This window comes from Nematolebias whitei, chromosome 11, assembly GCF_014905685.2.
Source record: "Nematolebias whitei isolate Nwh7 chromosome 11, NemWhi1, whole genome shotgun sequence".
Taxonomy (NCBI): Eukaryota; Metazoa; Chordata; class Actinopteri; order Cyprinodontiformes; family Rivulidae; genus Nematolebias; species Nematolebias whitei.
Window position 1 is genome coordinate 36,927,157 of NC_056508.1, and position 20,077 is coordinate 36,947,233.

At 37.7% G+C, this 20,077-nt stretch overlaps 4 protein-coding genes across 4 annotated transcripts in view; 2 read left to right on the forward strand and 2 right to left on the reverse strand.

Annotated features, from left to right (window-relative positions):
* Positions 1-1,550: 1,550 nt before the first annotated feature.
* bpifcl (BPI fold containing family C, like) lies at positions 1,551-6,647 on the forward strand. Its single transcript, XM_037684511.1, has 15 exons — positions 1,551-1,650; positions 1,831-1,942; positions 2,038-2,169; positions 3,134-3,289; positions 3,377-3,440; positions 3,574-3,634; positions 3,711-3,802; positions 3,940-4,116; positions 4,200-4,259; positions 4,673-4,840; positions 4,951-5,018; positions 5,100-5,142; positions 5,213-5,276; positions 6,430-6,506; positions 6,582-6,647. Exons 1-15 carry the CDS (start codon positions 1,551-1,553, stop codon positions 6,645-6,647), a joined length of 1,440 nt encoding a protein of 479 aa, XP_037540439.1.
* A 2,600-nt stretch (positions 6,648-9,247) lies between these two features.
* LOC119417100 (PRELI domain containing protein 3B) lies at positions 9,248-12,365 on the reverse strand. The gene is made up of 6 exons (XM_037684309.1): positions 12,244-12,365; positions 11,185-11,353; positions 10,996-11,085; positions 10,470-10,540; positions 10,225-10,327; positions 9,248-10,143 (listed from the first exon to the last, which is right to left on the reverse strand). Exons 1-6 carry the CDS (start codon positions 12,273-12,275, stop codon positions 10,027-10,029), a joined length of 582 nt encoding a protein of 193 aa, XP_037540237.1. The 5' UTR covers positions 12,276-12,365; the 3' UTR covers positions 9,248-10,026.
* A 421-nt stretch (positions 12,366-12,786) lies between these two features.
* Positions 12,787-14,714, forward strand: atp5f1e (ATP synthase F1 subunit epsilon). The gene is made up of 3 exons (XM_037684310.1): positions 12,787-12,856; positions 13,192-13,313; positions 14,540-14,714. Coding segments are annotated over exons 1-3 (156 nt in total). The 5' UTR covers positions 12,787-12,824; the 3' UTR covers positions 14,542-14,714.
* A 1,335-nt stretch (positions 14,715-16,049) lies between these two features.
* Positions 16,050-20,077, reverse strand: part of si:dkey-11f4.7 (piezo-type mechanosensitive ion channel component 2) — a 54,341-nt gene continuing 50,313 nt past the window's right edge. Inside the window, exons 51-55 of the mRNA XM_037684512.1 lie at positions 19,287-19,456; positions 18,916-19,032; positions 18,267-18,346; positions 17,347-17,572; positions 16,050-16,351 (exon numbers count right to left, since the gene is read on the reverse strand). Coding sequence (XP_037540440.1) covers positions 16,096-16,351; positions 17,347-17,572; positions 18,267-18,346; positions 18,916-19,032; positions 19,287-19,456 — 849 coding nt within the window. The 3' untranslated portion in view covers positions 16,050-16,095. The remainder of the gene's footprint in view (positions 16,352-17,346; positions 17,573-18,266; positions 18,347-18,915; positions 19,033-19,286; positions 19,457-20,077) is intronic.

A 20,077-nucleotide genomic window follows, 5' to 3' on the forward strand; every position in this document is an offset into this window, starting at 1 on the left:
GATGGATGGATGGATGGATGGATGGGTGGATGGATGGATGGATGATGCATGGATGGATGGATGATGCATGGATGGATGGATAGATGGATGGAAGGATGGATGGATGGATGGATGGGTGGATGGATGGATGGATGGATGGATGATGCATGGATGGATGGTTGGATGGATGCATGGATAGATAGATGGATGGATGGATGGATGGATGGATGGATGGATGGATGGATGGATGCATGGATGGTTGGATGGATGGATGGATGGATGATGCATGGATGGATGATGCATGGATGGATAGATGGATGGATGCATGGATGGTTGGATGGATGGATGGATGGATGGATGCATGGATGGATGGATGGATGCATAGATGGACATTTGCTTCCAAGCAGTCAAACTCTCTTGTAATCTTGGTCATTGAGTCTTCAGGTTTTCTGAAGGTGTTTCAAAGTCTCTCTGGACTTTGGCAGGTTTTTTTTCCTATTCATTTCGATATAACTTGACTATTTTCACACATATTATGTGTTTAAGTCATTAAACTCTGATGAATGAATCATTCAGGCATGAAAGGCTCCTAAACTTGAGAGATGTGTTGACACACAGCCGGACTTAAACTGGACCTCCTGCCACTTTGTCACCAGCAGTCTGTCACAAAAGAACTATTTGTGCCCATTTTTTTAGCTGATACTGTGATCATACTGTTTAAAGCTTTGAACTCTACACTTTGCAAAGTAGAAAATATTCCCAGATGGAAGCAAAACCTCTTCAACCATAAAACAGAAGCGTGAGAATCTACACCAGCATGAGTATATCAACGATAACACAGTCTGAAACAGAAAATAAGTATTTTAACATCAACAGGATGATTCCCAAAACATCATACAGTTCAACTGAATCATAATGTTTCTCTCAGATCCTGTTTTTTGCTGGATTAAAAAAAAATGTACAGTACATGACAATCTCATCTGATCGTCATGGGGTTTCTTCTTTATCATTTCTTCCTGTTTATAAATACACAACGTGCTGCAGAGTCAGGTGCAAGGACTGCACAGAACAAAAAGTCATATTTCAAATAAAAACTTACCAACACCTTTAGCAAACCTAAAGAACTGCTGATGTTTTAAAAGATTACACGTTTTGGCTCAATGCGTGCACAGCATGAAGAACTCAGGAGAGGTTTGAAACAGCTCTTTTTCTTAAAGTTCACAGATTTGATTAAGTGCAGCAGAGATAACATCAGAAACGTTGCAGTTCCTCATTCAGATACAGAATGCCACAGCTATTGTCAGCTTTTGGAGGTTTCACTTCTCTGTAAAAGAATACAGGAAGTAAAAGCTGCAGCTGCAGAGACGCAGCGACGAGGCGAGTTCAACAAACACCTGAAGCTTCTTTTCAACTTGACACAATAACTCGTCATTACAGGTGAGCTGCTTAACGTCAAATAAAAAGGTTTGTGTTGTACTAAAAGTTGTCTGAAGTTCTTTGGGTTTTATCTGCATGATTGTATTAAATAATAAATGTCTGTCTGTCGTTTTTGACACAGGAAACTAAACAGCATGCGTCCATCTGTGATCGTAGTGTTCACTCTTCTGTCCTGCACCTGTGGAGAGAATCCTGGAGTGCAAGTCTTCCTGACAAACAAAGGCCTTCAGTACGGTAAGGGGAGGCGTGCTGGTGTGCACAGGTAGCTTTTTATGTATTTTTATTTGTATTTGAGAACCAGTTCTCATTTACCAACTTGACCTGGAAGCTAAATGAACTATTCCAGAGGGTTTAGTTGTTTTACAGCACAAGCTTCATTCAAACAGGGTTTTATAAAACTTCTGTTTGCTGCAGTGAAACATGTGGGTGCAGGATGGATTCAGGACAAGTTGGAGCACATCACTTTTCCTGACATCAGCGGTGAAGTTGACATCTTCATTGGAACTGTATATTACACACTAACAGGGTAGGGTTCTAGTTGATGTCATGGTTTTGTTTATTTTCTTTTTGGCGGGGGATATAAATTTATATCTAACCCTTTCTCCAACTGTTGTATTCCAGCACGACCACAACAAAATGTGACTTTCCAGAGCCTGTTGTTGAGTTTTCTCAGGAATACTCAGGGCTTAAGACGTCTATTGTTGGCCTCAGCGTTGCATTAGCTGGTAACTGGAGAACAAGCTTTGGCATAATGTGAGTTTTCTGTTATTTTTGTTACGGTTGATATTTATGAAGAGCTTCCAGCTCCTTTCTATCTTATCAAGATGCTCAAAGCACTTTACACCACAATCTGTGTCCGTTCATACATCACTCTACTAGATCTATATAACGAATAATCAGTGATTTATCACGTTCATGCACTGATGGGACACACATCAGAGGCAGTGAGGGGTTCAGTGTCTTGCCCAGGGACACTTCAGCATATGACTGCTGGTAGAATCGAACCCCCAACTCTTGCATTGGCGGATGACTGCTCTAACCACTCATCCATAGTCGCCCCCAATACACTATATCTTCAAAAACCTTTTAATTCTCTTTAAAAGGAAATAAGTTGTGATCAAAATGACTGAGTTGCAAACAAAAGACTTAATGGGAGATGAATAACAAATTGCATTATACCTGGAAAATCACATTATTTTCACATTTCAATGGTCTGAGACAGGTTTTTTGGCAGAAAGGCAAAGAAAAGGCATTTCCTTTCTTCAAGCACACGAGTAACGTCACCAAAAAACTGTTTTTTTTTTTACTCCTGCGAGAATTTCAGAGGTTTTATTTTTTTGCACAGACAAACTTGAAAATGAGGAAACCTGTGACTTTTGTTGCCCTGTTCTAGCACATTTTATTGTATTGTCACATTGCACATTTATAATTAAACCTGAAAGGGAAAGCTTTGGCACATCACAAGGTCTGCAATTGAAGGACAATAAACTGTTCATGTAAGTTTAACTGTCCATGAAACAAAATTATCTTTAGTTTTTCAAATATAAATAAACCTGCAAGGTTTACACATATTACTTGCAAACTATATATGTTACAACATAATAACAATAATTAGTTGTATCTAGTGTCAGCACATATATAAGGAGAGGGAAGTGCTTATTTACTACTGGTTTAAGTGGTTACCAGCATCACCAAGCTTTGTATTTTGTATTTCCAGACATGACAGTGGATGGTTTGATATGGCCATATTTACTGTTAGTTTGACCTCTGTGGTGCAGCTGGGCCGAGATCCTAACGGGCATCCGTCTGTCAGCAGCGTCAGCTGTGATGCTCAGATTGGAGACGTGGACATCCAGTTCCATGGAGGAGCAAGGTTTGACAAAAAAAAAAACTGAATGAAAGGTTTAATTTTTTACACATATCTCAGAATATAAGCCTTGTAGTTTTTGATTGTGAACAGTGTGATCTTCCAGCCATTTGTGAATCATTTCAAGGGGCGCATCATTGAAATAATGCAAAGTAAAGTAAGTGTTTCACTCTATAACAGTCACACACATTGATGCAAGCTTTAGTATTTACTTGTAAATATTCTCTGATTGTGCTAATCTGAAGCAGATTGTAGTTTTAGCAGTGAACCTTGGCTCATTTCCTTTTTAGATTTGCCCTGGACTTGAGAAATCCATTATGAGTGTGGAGAGCCTTCTAGAGGCCATGAACGGTATTACAAGTTTATTTTATATTCATGGGTTTAAATGTATGATTGGATTATAACACTTTATTGTTATGTTATTTAGTTTCCATTAATGTGAATGAAGTTCTCAGTATTGACCTTCATCTCACTGATTTACCTGTCATCGATGCTTCAAATCTAACGATGGGACTAAAGGTGAGAAGACAAGCAAAACTTTTTGTGTCATCTTCCGTCATTTGGTTCAAACAGCTTATCTTGACACCGTATGCCTAATGTTAAACTTGTCATAGCATATAGTGATGACAAAATAACCAGCATTTATTTGATTAAAGGGGGAGTTCTACAGTATCAAAACTCATGAGGAGCCCCCCTTTGTGGCCCAGCCGTTCATCTTAGCCGAGCAGAAAAACTCTATGCTGTCAGTGGGGATGTCTGAGTTCACCCTGAACTCCGCCTCATATGGATACTTCTCAGCAGGACAGCTTCAGGCCCTTATCAACGATAGCATGGTAGGGTTAAAACTATAACAGAAGACAGTTTTGAACTTTTGTCTCATCAAGTTTGGGGTTAAGAATTTTTTTTTTTTTCTCAGATACCTCCAGCCTTTCCTATACACCTGAACACCAGCTTCATGGGAATGTTCATTCCTCAGGTAGCCTTCTTACATCTATATGTTAAACTGTGCAATAGTGCAACAAATTTGAGAAAAAAAAACCCCACCTTAATAGGAAAAACAAACCCAAAGTAAGGCTGATTGGTAACTCTAAATTGTCCCTAGGTGTGAGTGAGAGAGTGAATGGTTGTTTGTCTCGTTTGTCTCCTATGTGTCCCTGTGATGGACTTGCGACCCGTCCAGGGTGTACCCCGCCCCTCGCACAGTGATTGCTGGACATGGGCACCAGCGACCCCCATGACCCAAAATGGAATAAACGGGTAAAGAAAATGGATGGATGGATGGACTTTAACAGGATTAGGTTGAAGTTCATATTGGCAGAAAACCTTCTCTATCATTATTTTAAATAATCTAAGAGTTGGACCTGTTTTGCTTTTTCTTTAACTCTCCAGCTTCCCAAGCAATTTCCAGATCTGTTGATGATTCTTCACGTGTATGCCACAGAGGCGCCCATGTTTTCCCTCCAGCCTGGAGTCGGTGAAATTGGACTCCAACTTGGCGTGACAGCCTTCGCCATTGAGTCAAATGGTACCCAGGTCCCTCTGTTCAAACTCAGCATGGTGAGCTCACTGTCTGGTTTTTTTTTTTTTTTTTTGGTAAAAAGTTGCTGATGGATTTACTTCCTAATATTTTTTTTTTTTTTTTTTTAAACACCATTTTTGTCTTCCAGATCTCAAAATTCAGTGGAAAAATGTGGATTGCTGATAAAAAACTGAAAGGATCCGTGACAATGGATAAGTAAGCATCAAAAATATTTGAAATAGCTTCAACTCAAGTTTCAAAATTGCAACCAGCAATAATGAAATTACCTTTTTTTAGCTTTACGCTGACACTTGTATCAAGTGAAGTGGGGCCCTTTAAGGTAAATGGCACATTATGAATAGCTCAACTCATTGTGTGGATCACAAAGTAGAGCATGCTTCTCTCTGCAGACTGATGCTTTGGAAAACACAGTGAAGATAGGGCTCAAACTGGTGGTCTTACCTAAACTGAACGGTAAGTTGTAGTAGTACACGAATGGATATCACAGTGTTGTTTAAAAATGTACATGAATCTGAAATTAATCCATTTGTTGTCCTTGTCTTAATAAACCAGTGATGACTGGGTGAACCCTGATTGTTATCTTGTATTTTGGAAACTATAACTCTGCTTGATTTTGGTTTTATTGTTTTCTAACATACTTTAAAATTATTTCACTTTAATATATAGTTATAAACCTGCCAGTATCTATTTGTACAAACATTTTCCTCAAAAAAAGAGATTGAGGTCCTTTAAGTTTCTATCAAAAACATAGTTTCTTTACTTGTGTCCTGCCATTACAGTAGCTTTTAATTAAAGCTACTTCTAGTTAGCCTTTTGATACTTTTAGCTTATAGCCTTTTGATATTTTGTTTTTAGCTATCCTTTCAATACTTTATCTTTACGTTGAGCTAGACCAGGGGTCTGCAACCTACGGCTCTGGAGCCACATGCGGCTCTTTGGTCCCTCTGCAGCGGCTCTTTCAAGCTTTGACATAAATAAGTTTTGACATACTGAATTTACTGGTTGTACAAACTACAAAAAAGGATTAGTTCAAACAGTTGTCCTGTCATTTCTTTTGCAAATATCTGAACAGTGGAGCGACTAAAAGAAGTAAAACATACTTTGACTTGATGTTTTATTTCTTTACGAACAGTCTGCATTAATTCTTTAATTAATAAAATGACAAACTGACCCCCACAATCTTTACAAGTAAATGTTAAAAAAATCATTAGATATATTTTTGCTGTATAAAGTCACCCCTACTGGCCACAAAAGTCCCCTCCAGCAATAAAGCAGCTCACGGGCCACCAGTTGATAATCACAGTTGTTGCAGCTCCGGGCACGTTTAATTTAGTGAAAGAAGGCGTAAAAATGGCTCCTTTGATCGTAAAGGTTGCAGACCCCTGAGCTAGGCTTTTGCAATGTTTAATTCCTACCTAATATTTTGCTTCATTTGCTTTAGCGACCCTTTAGCTTTTAGCTCGTGCTCTGCATTTTTAACAACTTGGTTTTAGCTTTTTTCACATTTCAGCAGTTATTTAGCGCTCAGCGCTGTATTTTCTGCAACAATGCAATGTTTAAAACCGTTTTCTGCCTTCTTGTGCTGAAATGTGACGTTTTGCTTCAGCGCTGCTGGGAAGTGGATATCCTCTACCTCAAATGAAACAGGGACAACTGGTCCACTCAGTTCTGAACATAGAAAAGGTCTGTATCAATCAAAGAAAGCACAGCAGTGTGGTTTGGGCTCATGTCACTTGAACATTTTCTGTATTTTAACAGGGATTTCTTGGCCTTTATTCAGATGTGGAGATTCAACCAACAGATAGAAGCTACAACTTTTTATAAACAGAGAACAACTCTGTCTGGGCTCAGATGAAATTTAACTTTTTAAAATTGAACTTTTAGCGTCTCAACAGAATGAGGCTCGTCTTGCAAAACTTTCGATGCATAATTGACATAAGTATCACTTCCATGTCCAATCCGAGGTGGGTCTAGATCAGCAACATAAATATTGAATAAAATGAACTGTTGGTTTCTTTTTAAATTATAAATCACCTCATTAAATATTTTTTCACATTTCATCTCGTCTTGCTTCCAACAACTTCAGGTTTTCTTTCTATTAAAAAAATGGGCAAATGAAAATTCAGTGAAATGACTCATTGGTGAAATGTCTGAAAATGAAACTACCGCCAATTCTTTAAACTTAAAAAGGCATAAAAAAACACTTCATGATGTTCATGAAACAATCACATCTCTTTATTTTGAAATATTTCAGTGCTTGACGTTTGGATTCTGTTATTTTATCACATTCTTGGAATGTAGAGCCTTGAAAATATAAAAATGAGCCCATTTACAGCCAGTGTTAAGATGTTCCCTATAGAAAAACTAACATCACTGTTTCTTCATAAAACAAGAGTGTGGACAGTAACCGGCTCACTGAACCAGACTTTGAACTAAAGCAGGAAGACAATAAAAGGTTGTGAACGATGTGAGATTTAAAGATATTGGCAGGATTGTAAAGACCTAGCATACAATGAAACTGAGAAGCACGGAGATGGTGTAGACCTCTGTTAGAAGACTGTTTAACACGGGTACATAGCTTTAGCTGCACTCCTCCTGAATGTGAACTTACATTTACAGAAATGTTCCATTTTTCTTAAACGTGTTAAAATTATGTTGTAGTAATACATATACTTGAGGTATATATGCATACTTTTTCACGAGTTCCTCATCTTTCTGACTGTGTAATGTCGTGCATTGAATTTAACAGAAATGTAACGAGAGACGTTATTTATCTTTGACCCATCAAAATGAATGCGGTCATTTATTTTCAGAATCAAAGTTTAACATCAAACATTTACATTAATTTGGCAAAATATGAAAATAATAACAGACAAGTTTCACAGAAAAGGGACATCGATCACTCGGCGGTGATCAAGGACTTTGCTTCAGATATTCCTAAGATATCTGTACTGATTTTATGAGAAAGAGGAGAGTTTTAAGATGAAATGGAGTTATCTTACAGAGAAATATGTGAGGGAATTAATCTGTTTGACCAGAAATTGCACGCTCCATCAGATCTCAGCTTGCCCACGGTACACTTGGTCGAAAATAGAACCATCTACCTTGATGATGAAATCAGCGTCGGCGTAGGTTCCTTTCTGACTCTTTTCAGCGTCTCCGTGAGAACTACCAAACCCTCAGAGAGTCGTACGTGGTTTTCAAACAGAAATTATAATCCCAAAACGTCTCTGGATCATCCTGAATGCGTTTGCACCCAAGAACTCTGAACTCCTTTCATTCTTCAGAACTTCTCAGACTCTAACAGAATCTTTCAACTCCAGCAACTCTCTAGTTCTTCATCTCCTCAGCCTCTGGAACTCTCTGGAATTCTTTCCCAGACTCTCCCGACTCTCCCGAATTCTAACAGAACCGGGAAGTTGCCACATTTTAAATGAGTTGACTTCCGGGTCAATTTAGAGCTTTCTGATTCGTGGATGGACCAGAAAGAGGTGTGGTTTTTGACGTAAGGTGTTATCAAAAGTCGAGGTCAGAGAATGAGTTTGTTTAACAACTGACAGAGAGATTATTGCAGAAAAGCAGACTTCGTGGAGTCAACTCTTCTGTATCTTCTGTAAAGATTAAACATGACATTTCTTTTTCAGTAAACATTTAGTTGACCGAAGCTTCAACTTTCACATACTTACGTTGCTTGGCTCATTTCAGACAGAAAATCAAGAAATGCATATTAACCTGATTTCTTCTTTAAATGAGGAATAAAAATCATTACTTACTGTTTATGTAAAAATAAAAATGAGTAGTTCTCTTCAACCTGTAACTTTGAGTGAACTAACACAATTTTGATTATCAAACATTTGTAAAACAGTGATGATCATAAAAATTGTCTTTTCTGCTTGATTAATTCAAGAAAGAAAGTCACCAGATGGCTCAGACTGTATTCAGATCAATGAAATAACAGTCCCTGTCCATCTGATAGATTTGAGGTCATCAGGGTCAGATCAGGGTCAGATCAGGTTCACTACAATGTCTACTTCAACCAAATGCCACACCACATGCTAACAACCTTAGAACTTCATTAGTTTAAAACCCGTTAAAATAACATAAATAACACCAAGCTACATCTAGGAAGATGAATTAACCAAACATACAAGAAGTTTGTTAAATGTTACAGATTAGACTACCAGTATTCAGAAGCTTTATAAATCTTTACGACTCATGTTGGCACAGTCAACATCCTGCACATAATCCATAAACACTGGCGAGCGTTCATAGCGCACAAATACTGGAGCAAGTGAGCACACGTATTATTTGACTAATTACCTTTTCGAAGACTAGCTACCACTTAAAAAGTATACATACTGAAAATAAGTTAACCATGAACATTCTTAAACTGTAACACTTTGTATACAACACATTCACTGCAGGAGGAAAGGAGAATTGATGTTTTTTACAACAAAATTTTTTTTTCCTAGAAAGCACCTTAAAGACTACAAAAACTGAGAACCAATCTGATGAGGACAATTGTAAAAGATAAACCAGAATCAGCATCAAAACTTCCTTAGTTTGGTTCTGAGGTTGCCATAAAAAGCCAAAGCTGACCTCTGAAGTACAAAAATTACTGGCATCAACTTGTGTCTTGCATTGCTTAAAACTGTTGGGTAAGACAAAATCTGAAATCAAAGCTTTAAAATGTCCATTTAGATCATATAAGTACATACAGTACATATTTTGGTTGGTTCTGCAGTACAAGGAAGGGTCAACAAAATCCAGAAATGTACTTTAAAATGTACTAAACCTGTCTGAAAAGATTCAAAATAATAAAACATTACAAACTAAAAAAAAACATCAGGAATGAAACAATGTTGCTGAGAGCGTGTGTAGGCACGGTGTGAATTTGCTTTTAAAAATACAGCTGTAACATCACAAGACAACATCCTATGAGCTTCAAGTTTAATATGATTAAACCTTGTTTGGTAAACTGTCACCAGCCCGACGCTCATCGTCACCGCCCACAGAGGCGAGAAGACACTCGACCGTGCAGACTGCTGAGGAAGGACAAACCGTGACCTTGTGACAAACAAGAGGAGAGAGGAATGGGACTGTGGTTTTTAGGCAGTCTTGGCAGATGAGATGAGAGGTCCCTTTAAAGGGAAAGTGTCTGAGAAGTCCATTGGTTCATGATAAAGCGGAGAGGAAGCCAGGATCATTTATCGGCAACAGCTGCTGCCATTGGAACGCGCATGGAACCACGAGCAGTGGCTGCTAGCTCCTCTATCTCTGTGTTCAACCGTCTGATGACCCACTCCATCGCCTCTCGACCCTGACACATCAACACAGGGTTTACAAACATGAGGTGAAGCAGAGCAGAGCTGAGTTCAAGAAGCTTTAAAAGCTGCCTCACCTTACTGGCATTAACAGATATGGTATTAGCCATGAGACCCTCGAGGTAGCTGCTTAGACTGACACCTTTTACACTGATCAAAGCTTCCTGCGTCAGCACCGTCCTGGAAAAACAAAACATAAACACAGGCCGCTTAGAGTGCTTATTCAATTAACATTTTACATCCAATATTAAACTTTGAAATGAAAGATATGAACTATTTCTACAAAAAATAGCAACAGCGGCATGTAAACAGAATAGCTTACTTCTCTGGGTCCTGTGGATGTGGTTTGTATGTCAGCTTCTCATCCACAGATACAAGGTTGGTAAATGAGAGCTGCATAAATAAAACAATAAATGTTACTTCTTTCCACCTTTAAAACATAAAGAAACAATTAAACAGAGTACAAAAATCAGACTGTAGGTCTAATTCCAGTAAATGAGTCCTTGAGGCTCAATGGGATTTACCTGTATAAATAAAGGTTGATTGAATAACGGAGCAAAAATAGTCTGAACACGTCGCTGTTAAAATAATCGTATAACTGATGTCACGTTTTTAATTACCAGTAATTATTTAAATAATCGTACCAGTCCTTACACTACATAGTTAAAGCTTTACAAATTGAGTTTATTTCATTAATTAAACCTAAGCAAACATGATCAGAGACTGAAGAGCAGAGTCAGTTGAAAGTCAAGTTTTTGCAGAGCAGGTGGTTTGAGCTGGACAACTCAATCAGAGGCTCCGAGTGCAGTTTCATGTTCAAAGTAGTATACAGTATTCGTTTTACTTACATTTGTTGATTGCAACTCAAAGGTTCTCTGTTTGGGGTCCACTGTTGAATGTTCTTGAACATAGGTGCACGTTCTTGTCGCTCCAAAGAGCTGAACAAACAGAACACAAGACAAGCTTGTTAAAAAAAAAAAAAGCAGCAGACTTCAATTTTATAAGATTAAAGCAGCCTGCAGCACATTAAAGCTTACAGTTTTGGCTACAGCGGGGAGCCCCCACTCGGTGCTGAGCAGTCTCGTGCTACGTAACCGTCCCTCAGAGTCAACACTTCTGTCCAGAACATCCACACCTAATACACTGGGGTTCATGGGATTGGGATACTTCTGCATTGCCGCCTTGGTCACCGTCTCCCATGGGTGGCTGTAAAAACAAGACTTTTTAAAAAACTATTTTAGATCATTTAATATTTAGTTGTCATCAAAAAAAGATTTAATTACAGTTTATAGCCTAACATGCACATTAATCATCTCTGTGTGCCACTGGCTTGTTTATGTTGATGTTTCTCATCATGAATCAAACTTAATGTCTTTGGTTTGAACGCGAGAACTCATCTCTTTAAAAAGGGGGTGAGGCGCATCAAAACAAAGCATCCTTTTACGTTTAAAACTGACGTCACAGGTTCCGGATCACGTTAGACGAATTAGCATCAGCTGAATCTGAGCAGCCGCAGACTCCCAGCATCTCTACTGTGCACGAGCTCGTCAAGAAACTTCTAGAAATGGACAGAAGTAACCTGACCGTTGTTTATAGTCGGGGACCGTCCGGCGTCCTAACGAGGCAAAAATTATGCACTTACAGGCAAGAACACTTACCCCATAACAGTTATGCAATGCCAAAAACTCGCGGGCAAATGAGAGAAAGACAAGCTATCCAGTCACAATGAATATAGCCTTAGCTAAACCTTAAACTAGCAACTCAAGTAACAAAAATAGCTTTTAGGTTAGCACCTGCAGGCTAACATCGTCAACACAGCTAACGGTTTACATCCACCACCACATAAAGAGCAGCAGTTTAAAAGCATCAAATGTGTCGTTTTATTTACAGATAGGGTTAACTAACCACAAAAAATGACTAGACAAGTTACATCAAGCGAAGCCTCTAATGTGTCGAGTTTTAACTTCCCCTGCTAACTAAGGAAGCTAACAGTAGCTGCCAGATCCAGCACTTGATTATACAACACACCGGACTAAAACTGGATATGTAACATATATGCTCGTCTAGAATGTTTTAACAACAAAAAGGATGCTTACTTAAAAATGTGTTCGGACGCCCAGATCTTCATTTTATAGTTTGTCTGGTAAATATCGGTAACCGGCAAATATTTACAGCGTGACCGAGACGAAGGAGAACCAGACTGAAGGAGAAACCTTGAGTAACTGCGAGTAAGCCGCCATACGCCCCCTGGTGGTAGAAATTGCTACTGCACACTCCTAATTATTTTAAATAGTTCAACTTGTTTACTTTCTGCATGTATTCTGAGATAGCATTTGTTGTATTTCGCTATGCGGATAAACTAAAATTTTTTCCGTGCAGTTATCCATCATTAAAAAAACACAAAACTGTAGTTTCTCTTCATTTCACTTTCACAAAAAAAACTAAATTCTTAGTTAGAATGTACGCATAATGTCAAATTATTATAAGGTTACTTAAACCATAATCTATGAAAAATCAGCTGAGAATAATAATTTAAATAGCTGTAATATCCCCCCCAAACCAGGAGCCATCTGCTTGTGGGTGGGACAAAATATGTCAATCATGAACAAAAGTCTTACCCAGCGTGGGTAAATGACGTCATCACGCACGATCTGTCCTTGAAGCTAACACAGACAACATGGTGGCATACTGGAGGCAAGCAGGCTTAAGGTAAGAAAACATAGGTAAACGTGGACATTTTTTAGCTGAGTCTTGCAGACGGTGTTTGTTGCCTAATTTAGAGTAAAATTAGTTAAATTCCCTTATAATTTTTTTGATTGTAAGCAATGAACTGCGCTTCATAGCTAGCAAACGTAGCTTCATATAGCTTAGCTAAGCGTAAATTGTTTCTCCATCTGCGCTACTCACTGTGTTATGTGGAGGTTCCATAATAATGCGTCATTTGTAAATGAAGGAGATGCAATGACTGTATTATCCAGACATAATGTTCTCGATGATGTATGTGTTTTAGCATGAAAAGGTTAACGTGTGCGTTTTCTCCTCAGCTACATCCGCTTCTCCGCCATTTGCGCGAACGCCGTGCGGGCGGCGTTGAAGCCGCAGATCAAGACCGAGGTTTTAAAGGCCGCGGAGTCAAACGTCAAAGTCATAAAACCCAAAACAGCATGTAAGCTTTAAAACGCATTCTAAACTATTAATGTCTCTGTTTTGGTCCAGAATTCTCTCCCCAGGTTGAATGTACATTTCTGAATGCTACCTGTGACATTGAGTGGTGACATTGCAGGTTTTTCCTTCAAATACTTTTATTTGTAGTTTTATCAATTCACTTTTATAAATAGTTCATTACATGTATTCTTGACTAGTCCCCTGTACAGTCTTGTATTGATATGAGCGCATAAGACATTTGCTTAAACAATATTATGGTTTTACCTGAGGCTTGAAATCTGCTAATTACATACAGTATCTTGAATTAATTCCAATTATAACAATGCTTGAGAAGATCAGCCTTTTGAGTGTATATGTTTTTCTCAAATACTGTAAATATTGTCTATTCTATTAGGTATAAAATCAAAATACCTTTTTTTTTTTTTTTAATTAAGCTACTAATGTGTGTTTTGTTATTGTATTCTAATAGTGCAGACTCTGCACAATGTCTGATGTGTTTTTATTGCAGGCAATTTATGTTAATTTGTTTTCTCATGAGGCAGCATGGTGGCGCAACTGGTAGAGCTGCTGCCTTTCAGTGAGCAGGTCCCCGGTTCAAATCCCGGTTCGGGGGCCTTTCTGGGTGGAGTTTGCATGTTCGCTCCGTGCATGTGTGGGTTTTCTCCGGGTACTCCGGTTTCCTCCCACAGACCGAAAACATGCATGTTAGACTGATTGGTAACTCTAAATTGTCCCTAGGTGTGAATGAGAGGGTGAATGGTTGTTTGTCTCTCTGTGACCCTGTGATGGACTTGTGACCTGTCCAGGGTGTACCCCGCCCCTCGCACAGTGATTGCTGGACATGGGCACTGGCGACCTCCATGACCCAAATGGAAGAAGCGGGTAAAAGATGGCGGCTGGATGGATGGATGTTTTCTCATGTAGTTTACATACTTGCTATGTCAGTGCTCAGCACATGTAAATCAATTTTACCTTGTGCACATACCTTCTCAAAATAAATGTCTGGATTTAAATGTCTGCAATCCAGGAAAGTGAAAATATATTTTGATTATAAAAAAACTATTAATCCCAAAGGAAAAATAAATACAATGAATAATTAAAAAAAATAATTGATTGAAGGTGCAGTATTAATATTGTACAGGTCACTGAAATGCTCTTGTGTGTTTTCAATGTAAAGTCAGTTCTCATGACAATATTTTCTGTTCTTTGACTTTGTTTTTCCTGTAGGATGTGATACGGATGTCGATATTTTCCTGGGGGTGTGAGGTCTTGTCACCATTCTGTTCTTCACAACATGAAGAGAAAAAGAGCTGGATAACATCAAGATGTGTTTAAGACCGGGGACCTGAATTAATCACCTATTTTCATTTGTAATTAAAGATAAATTAACTTTGAACCTTAACGTTTTCTTCTTTCTTTTCACTTGTAGATGAGTAAAGTATATTTGTAGAGTAAGACACAAATGTTTTTGTCTTTTAAGTTTTTTTTATTAGAGATTAGTAAACTTGTGCATTAGTGTGCATTACAGAAACATGGTATTTACAGAAGTATGAGTTTGATTTATTAAACTTTATGAAAACTACTAGAAAGGCATGCAGTGGCCGCTGGGTTATAAACTCTTGAGCAAAACTGCTAAATATGTGAACGGTTACTTTGCCGTTTAAAACCTCTTTTCATGAGTGAGAAGTTGGTATTCATTTTTTTAACATTGTTTTAGTATTTCAAAGAAAAGAATAAACCAAAATTATGGTAGTCTCAATATAATTTCACCTTTGTTCCAACATTTTCAGCATTTGAGATTAGAAATCACCAAGCTCTGATAGTTTATGAAGGATGGTGGCCTAAGCTGCCTTTCTGGGAATTGCCAAATACATTGAGTTGTTTATTCGAAAATTTGACTTTAGGAGACTATTTTTTTCCATCCTATTTGTTGGAAACCTTTAATATAATTTAAGATTATATTTGTATGTTTTGATGTAATTTAAGCCTTAAAGACGCTTGTTTGAGTCAAATAACTTTCCAATTGTCCTGTTTCAATGTCAGAGTTTCAGTCAGTTTTCTGTTTAACTTTTTGTCTGTAAATCTTGTTAATTTCTTTGTCAAAGAGATCTAAAATTCAAGCGTCTGATCAGTTTCCTGTGCACCAAAATGCCCCAGTATTAAAAAAAAAAAAACAAGGTAAAGATACTTTTTAAAGACAAAAGTTGGGGAAAAAAAACATTCAATACATTCACAGAGCTGAGCTCAGAGAGCAATTAAGGTACTTATTGCAAAGTCATGAAGACTGGACAAAAATATCAAACAATATTTTTTTTCCATATTTCTGATTAAGGTGTTACCAGTAAATTAAAAAGATTGTGATCGGATGCCAAATATGCTTTTGTTTATAATCAGAAACTTGCTTTTGGGGGCAGATTTAGTTAAGTATTTACATTGAATGTGGACCCGCTTTTCAGAATTGCATTCAGTTTATAACTACTTGAGTTAACACTTTCAAACATCATTTGCTATAATTTAGGATAACCTTGTTTTTATATTTGATCCCATGGTTTGCAATGATCAATTTAAAAGGTTCTTAACCTTTAATTGGTGTCAGATATGCAGTGAATTAACATTTAGAAGAGTAAAAACACAAGAATAAAAGTTGAAGACCAGAGAGGGCAGGAGCACAGAATGATGATTAAAGAACTGGATTCTCCTCCTCAACATTTCTTTATTAAAACTCTTCTCCAGTGCTGAAATAAAACCCTTCCCCTTGCTAAGAGCAGATGTGATGCTGAGTCCTAGCTGTCTTTCTTCTCTCTGGTCATTTTGATCATGGTCTCCGGCGATCGGTAAAGGAAGATGAGTTTCTCAAACAGAGTCTCCTCCAGCTCCATCTCTCCTGTCTCCCGCACCACAAAAATGTCAGTGCAGAGCTTCAGGACTCGGTCCACACACGGCAGATCCTCAAACATGATGGACCGAGATATCCCATTGAAGAATTCTCTAACAAACTTTCCAATGACCAGAACCACCGACATGTACAGGCCAACAATTCTGCAGAGACGAAAAAACTGAATCAGACAAGTGTGTTTAAACTTGTTCTCATTTTTCACATATTTTAAGGCACAATAAACTGCAGTCTGAAACTTTTCAACAGGAGCATGCTGTATGAAAGATGAGTGCTGAATGACTGCTGAAATTTGTTAAAGTAGCTGAAACTGTTTTTAAGGAGCTTGAACAAACAGAACAAAAGCTAAAATGAGCCGAACACAAACTAAGAGCAGTAATCACAGTAGCTGGAAACTGAAGGTAGCAAAACAGCAGAACAGTAGCCGAAAGCATATGTAGTTTAAAAAAAAACAGAACAGCTTAAATGGGCAAGATAAAAAATATGTAAAAATTAGCAAAACAGTAAATTAACAAAACTAATGCTAAAAGTAGCAGACAATGTTAAAGCTAAAAGTGTAGCAAGGAAAATTACATCTAAAGATAAATTTAGCAAATCAGATGGTAAATTATCAAAATATATGCTGAAGTAAAAAATTTATAAACAGTATCTAAAATTAGCACACAAAAAAAAGCAAACAGAGAAAGCTACAATTAGCTAAACAAATGCTAAAATTTGCAAAGCTGAATCTAAATGCACCAAAAAGACACTAACGCTTAAATAACCCAAAAAAGCTGAAAATGAATAAAACAAATACTAACTATCCCATAGCTAAAATTAGCATAACAAATGCAAAACAATAGCTAAAATTTAGAAACGGTAGCTAAAATGAACTGTCACTAAAAACTGACAGAAGAAAAATGTTATTTAAAAGAAATCAAAGTTTGAGCAGATTTTTAATTAGAATGACAGTTTTGGAGGAACTGAACAGAACTGTGATTTTCTAATGATTTTTTTTTAATTAAATTTATATATTTTGAAAATAATAAATTATATTAAAAAAAAAGTCATAGTACACTAGTATAAAAATTGTGACTGCTGACGGAGCATTAAAGAGCATCTTAAAGAAAAAGAAAAATGTCCCATTTTTCTTGCTACCCACCCATGTCCAGCCAGAAAGCCCAGACTGGAGGGGCTGACTTTATCGTTGAACACCCCGATCTCAATGCTGTGACACTTGTGTTCAGAGGAGGTGAGGACAGAGGAGCACTCCTCCACCACCCACCACTGGTCCACCTGTTTGTCCGATGTCCCGTTGACCTGCTCAAGTCTAATGGACATGGGCCTAAAGAAGGCCAGCGCCTGGAGTTCTGGACGCTCTGACGGCTCTGAGAGAGGACATGGACATTAAACTCAAAGTTACACATAAATTAAAGCACTGCTTAATGTATTAAACTGTTTAAACTATTTTTATCTGCTATTTCTTATTTTACTGAGCAAGTCATGCAGCATGGAAAGTAAAAAGTTTTCCAGTTGTTGCCTGATAATGATTTAGTCACAGGTTTTCAGCCTTTTCTGTTTCATTAATCACTAAAACCTTTAGCTCATGTAAACTCAAAGGCTCATTCTGACAAAGAAAGCAAAATGTATAAGTTGCCCCTGGTTTAGGATATATGATTTTATGACCACATTTCTTCTTCAGAGATGATGGTTCAACGCTCTGCTTTCAGGTTCTGGAGAGTTCTTAACATTTTGTTATTGTTTGTTTTTAAAGCAGAACAATAAAAAGATCCTTTTGACCCTTTTTCAGGTCTCTCGTGTAAAAGAGTCCCCGAGGCTCAATGGGATTAACCTGTATCAATAAAGGTTGTATGAATGAATAACACAGTTGTATCTTTTTCATACACAGTTGGAATCATCTGACCTGGTTGTTTTGGGAAACAAGAAGCAACTTGAGATTAAATCACTCATTTCATCTTCAGAAACACATTAATCAGTACAATCATTTTTATAAGAGGACTCAACACATTTGATCGTCAAACTGTTTGCACTGTGTGACAACGTGATTTAACATTTGCTTACCGACGGACATCCTGGTGGCCATTTTAGACTCTTGTCCCTTGGGACCTCTAATAAACTTTGGCAGCAGAGAATGAATTATCCTGTTCAACAGAAAAATAAAAATATTTTATTGCAGATCAGATCTTAGCATACTGGAATGATATACAGTAAGTAGTTAAATGATCATGTTTGTTTGTTTTTTTCTATACTGCTTAATGTGTTGTTCTCTCCCTGCACGCCTTGCTTTCACTTTGGCTTTAGCTCAAAATAACATGGTACTTCCTGAAGCCTATAGAGAACATTTGCAGATTATGACGTAGTAAAGTGGTCACAGTGTAGATTGTCTGGAAAGTCTTTGTTTGAAATGAAGCCAGAAAAATCCCAATTGTGTTTTGGTGGTGATGTCATAAAAACACTGCGGATTCACGATTTTACAAACAGCTGGATGAAGTAATTACCACCAAAAACGCATCGACATTTGAGCAACATGACAAGAGTACAGTTGCAGTTAAGTCAGAATTGTATGCAATGGATTTTTTTAGCCTTTATTTAATGATATATATATATATATATATAATTTTTTGCTTTAACGATGTTGTTTTCTGACCGTAACAGACATACTAGAAAGAAAAAAAAAACCTCAGTTTGCTGTGCATTCCCTAAAACTCACACAGATTTGCTGTGGTTTCCTTTGAGCATTTGTACAATTCCATCCATCAAGACCTTGTCGTCAAACTTCACCGTGTGTTCACCCACCGACTCCACAACCATCGATATTGATGCGTTCCTGAGGAGAGAAGCACAGGTCACATATTTTACTTCTAATGTCACACTCTGCAGCTCCTTGCACATTTTATGAAGTTAAATCGTAATTTTGACAGACGCTTGAACTCCACCTGATGAATGAAGCTGATAAGCAAATATTTAAAAGAGGCGTTAGCTATTATACATTAATTTGTGTTCAAACGAAACAACCCCCTACCATTTACAAACTAAAAACAGCATCACACTCTAGAAAACCACACACACACACAGTCTGACCTGACCAGAGTCCAGCGTAAGGTTATGTAAATGTGGGAAGAGCTGCTGAGTTCTTGGATCATGGCGGCGCGACTGGCTGGGCTGATGCCCCACAGCAGGCTGGCATCGCTCTTGATTTTAGCTACAACAATGTCCTCAGCCTCGTAGTTCATCAGAAACTGCATGGCAGACTGGGAGAGACAGTCAGACCAAATGGGATTAGAGTTGGTTTGAACTGTGCAGCTATGTTCATAAGAAAACACACTTGAAATGTCTGATATTCTCCCTGAAGCAACATTACTATAACAGAGGGTGCAAATAATCCGGATGTTGTCTTTATGCTCATTTTAGGATCACAAATTTATTTTGTCATCTCGACATTACTATAAAATTATTTAGTCATAAATAAAAATCTAATTAATTACTCTGTATAGATTTTAAATTTAATAATACAGTAAAAAGTTAAAGTTCATACAAGTATTTATTTTTAGTCTCTAGTTGTTAGCTGTCCATTTTAGAAATGATTTGTTTTTAAGGTTGTTTATAATCTTAATCCTACATATTTATCAGATTTTCTTTTATGTTCTGAACTCTTCAGATCCTTCAGGTCCCCTGGAGTCGTTCTTCTGATTGTAGAAGTTAGAAGTAAATCCCCCACCCATGTATCATTTTACATTGGTTCTCACAAATTCATGTACTGAGTGCTCAGAGTGTTCAAGTCCTGAGGACGGCTCAGAGTATGCACATCCTGAGGACGGCTCAGAATGTTCATGTCCTGAGGACGGCTCAGAGTGTTCATGTTCTGAGGACGG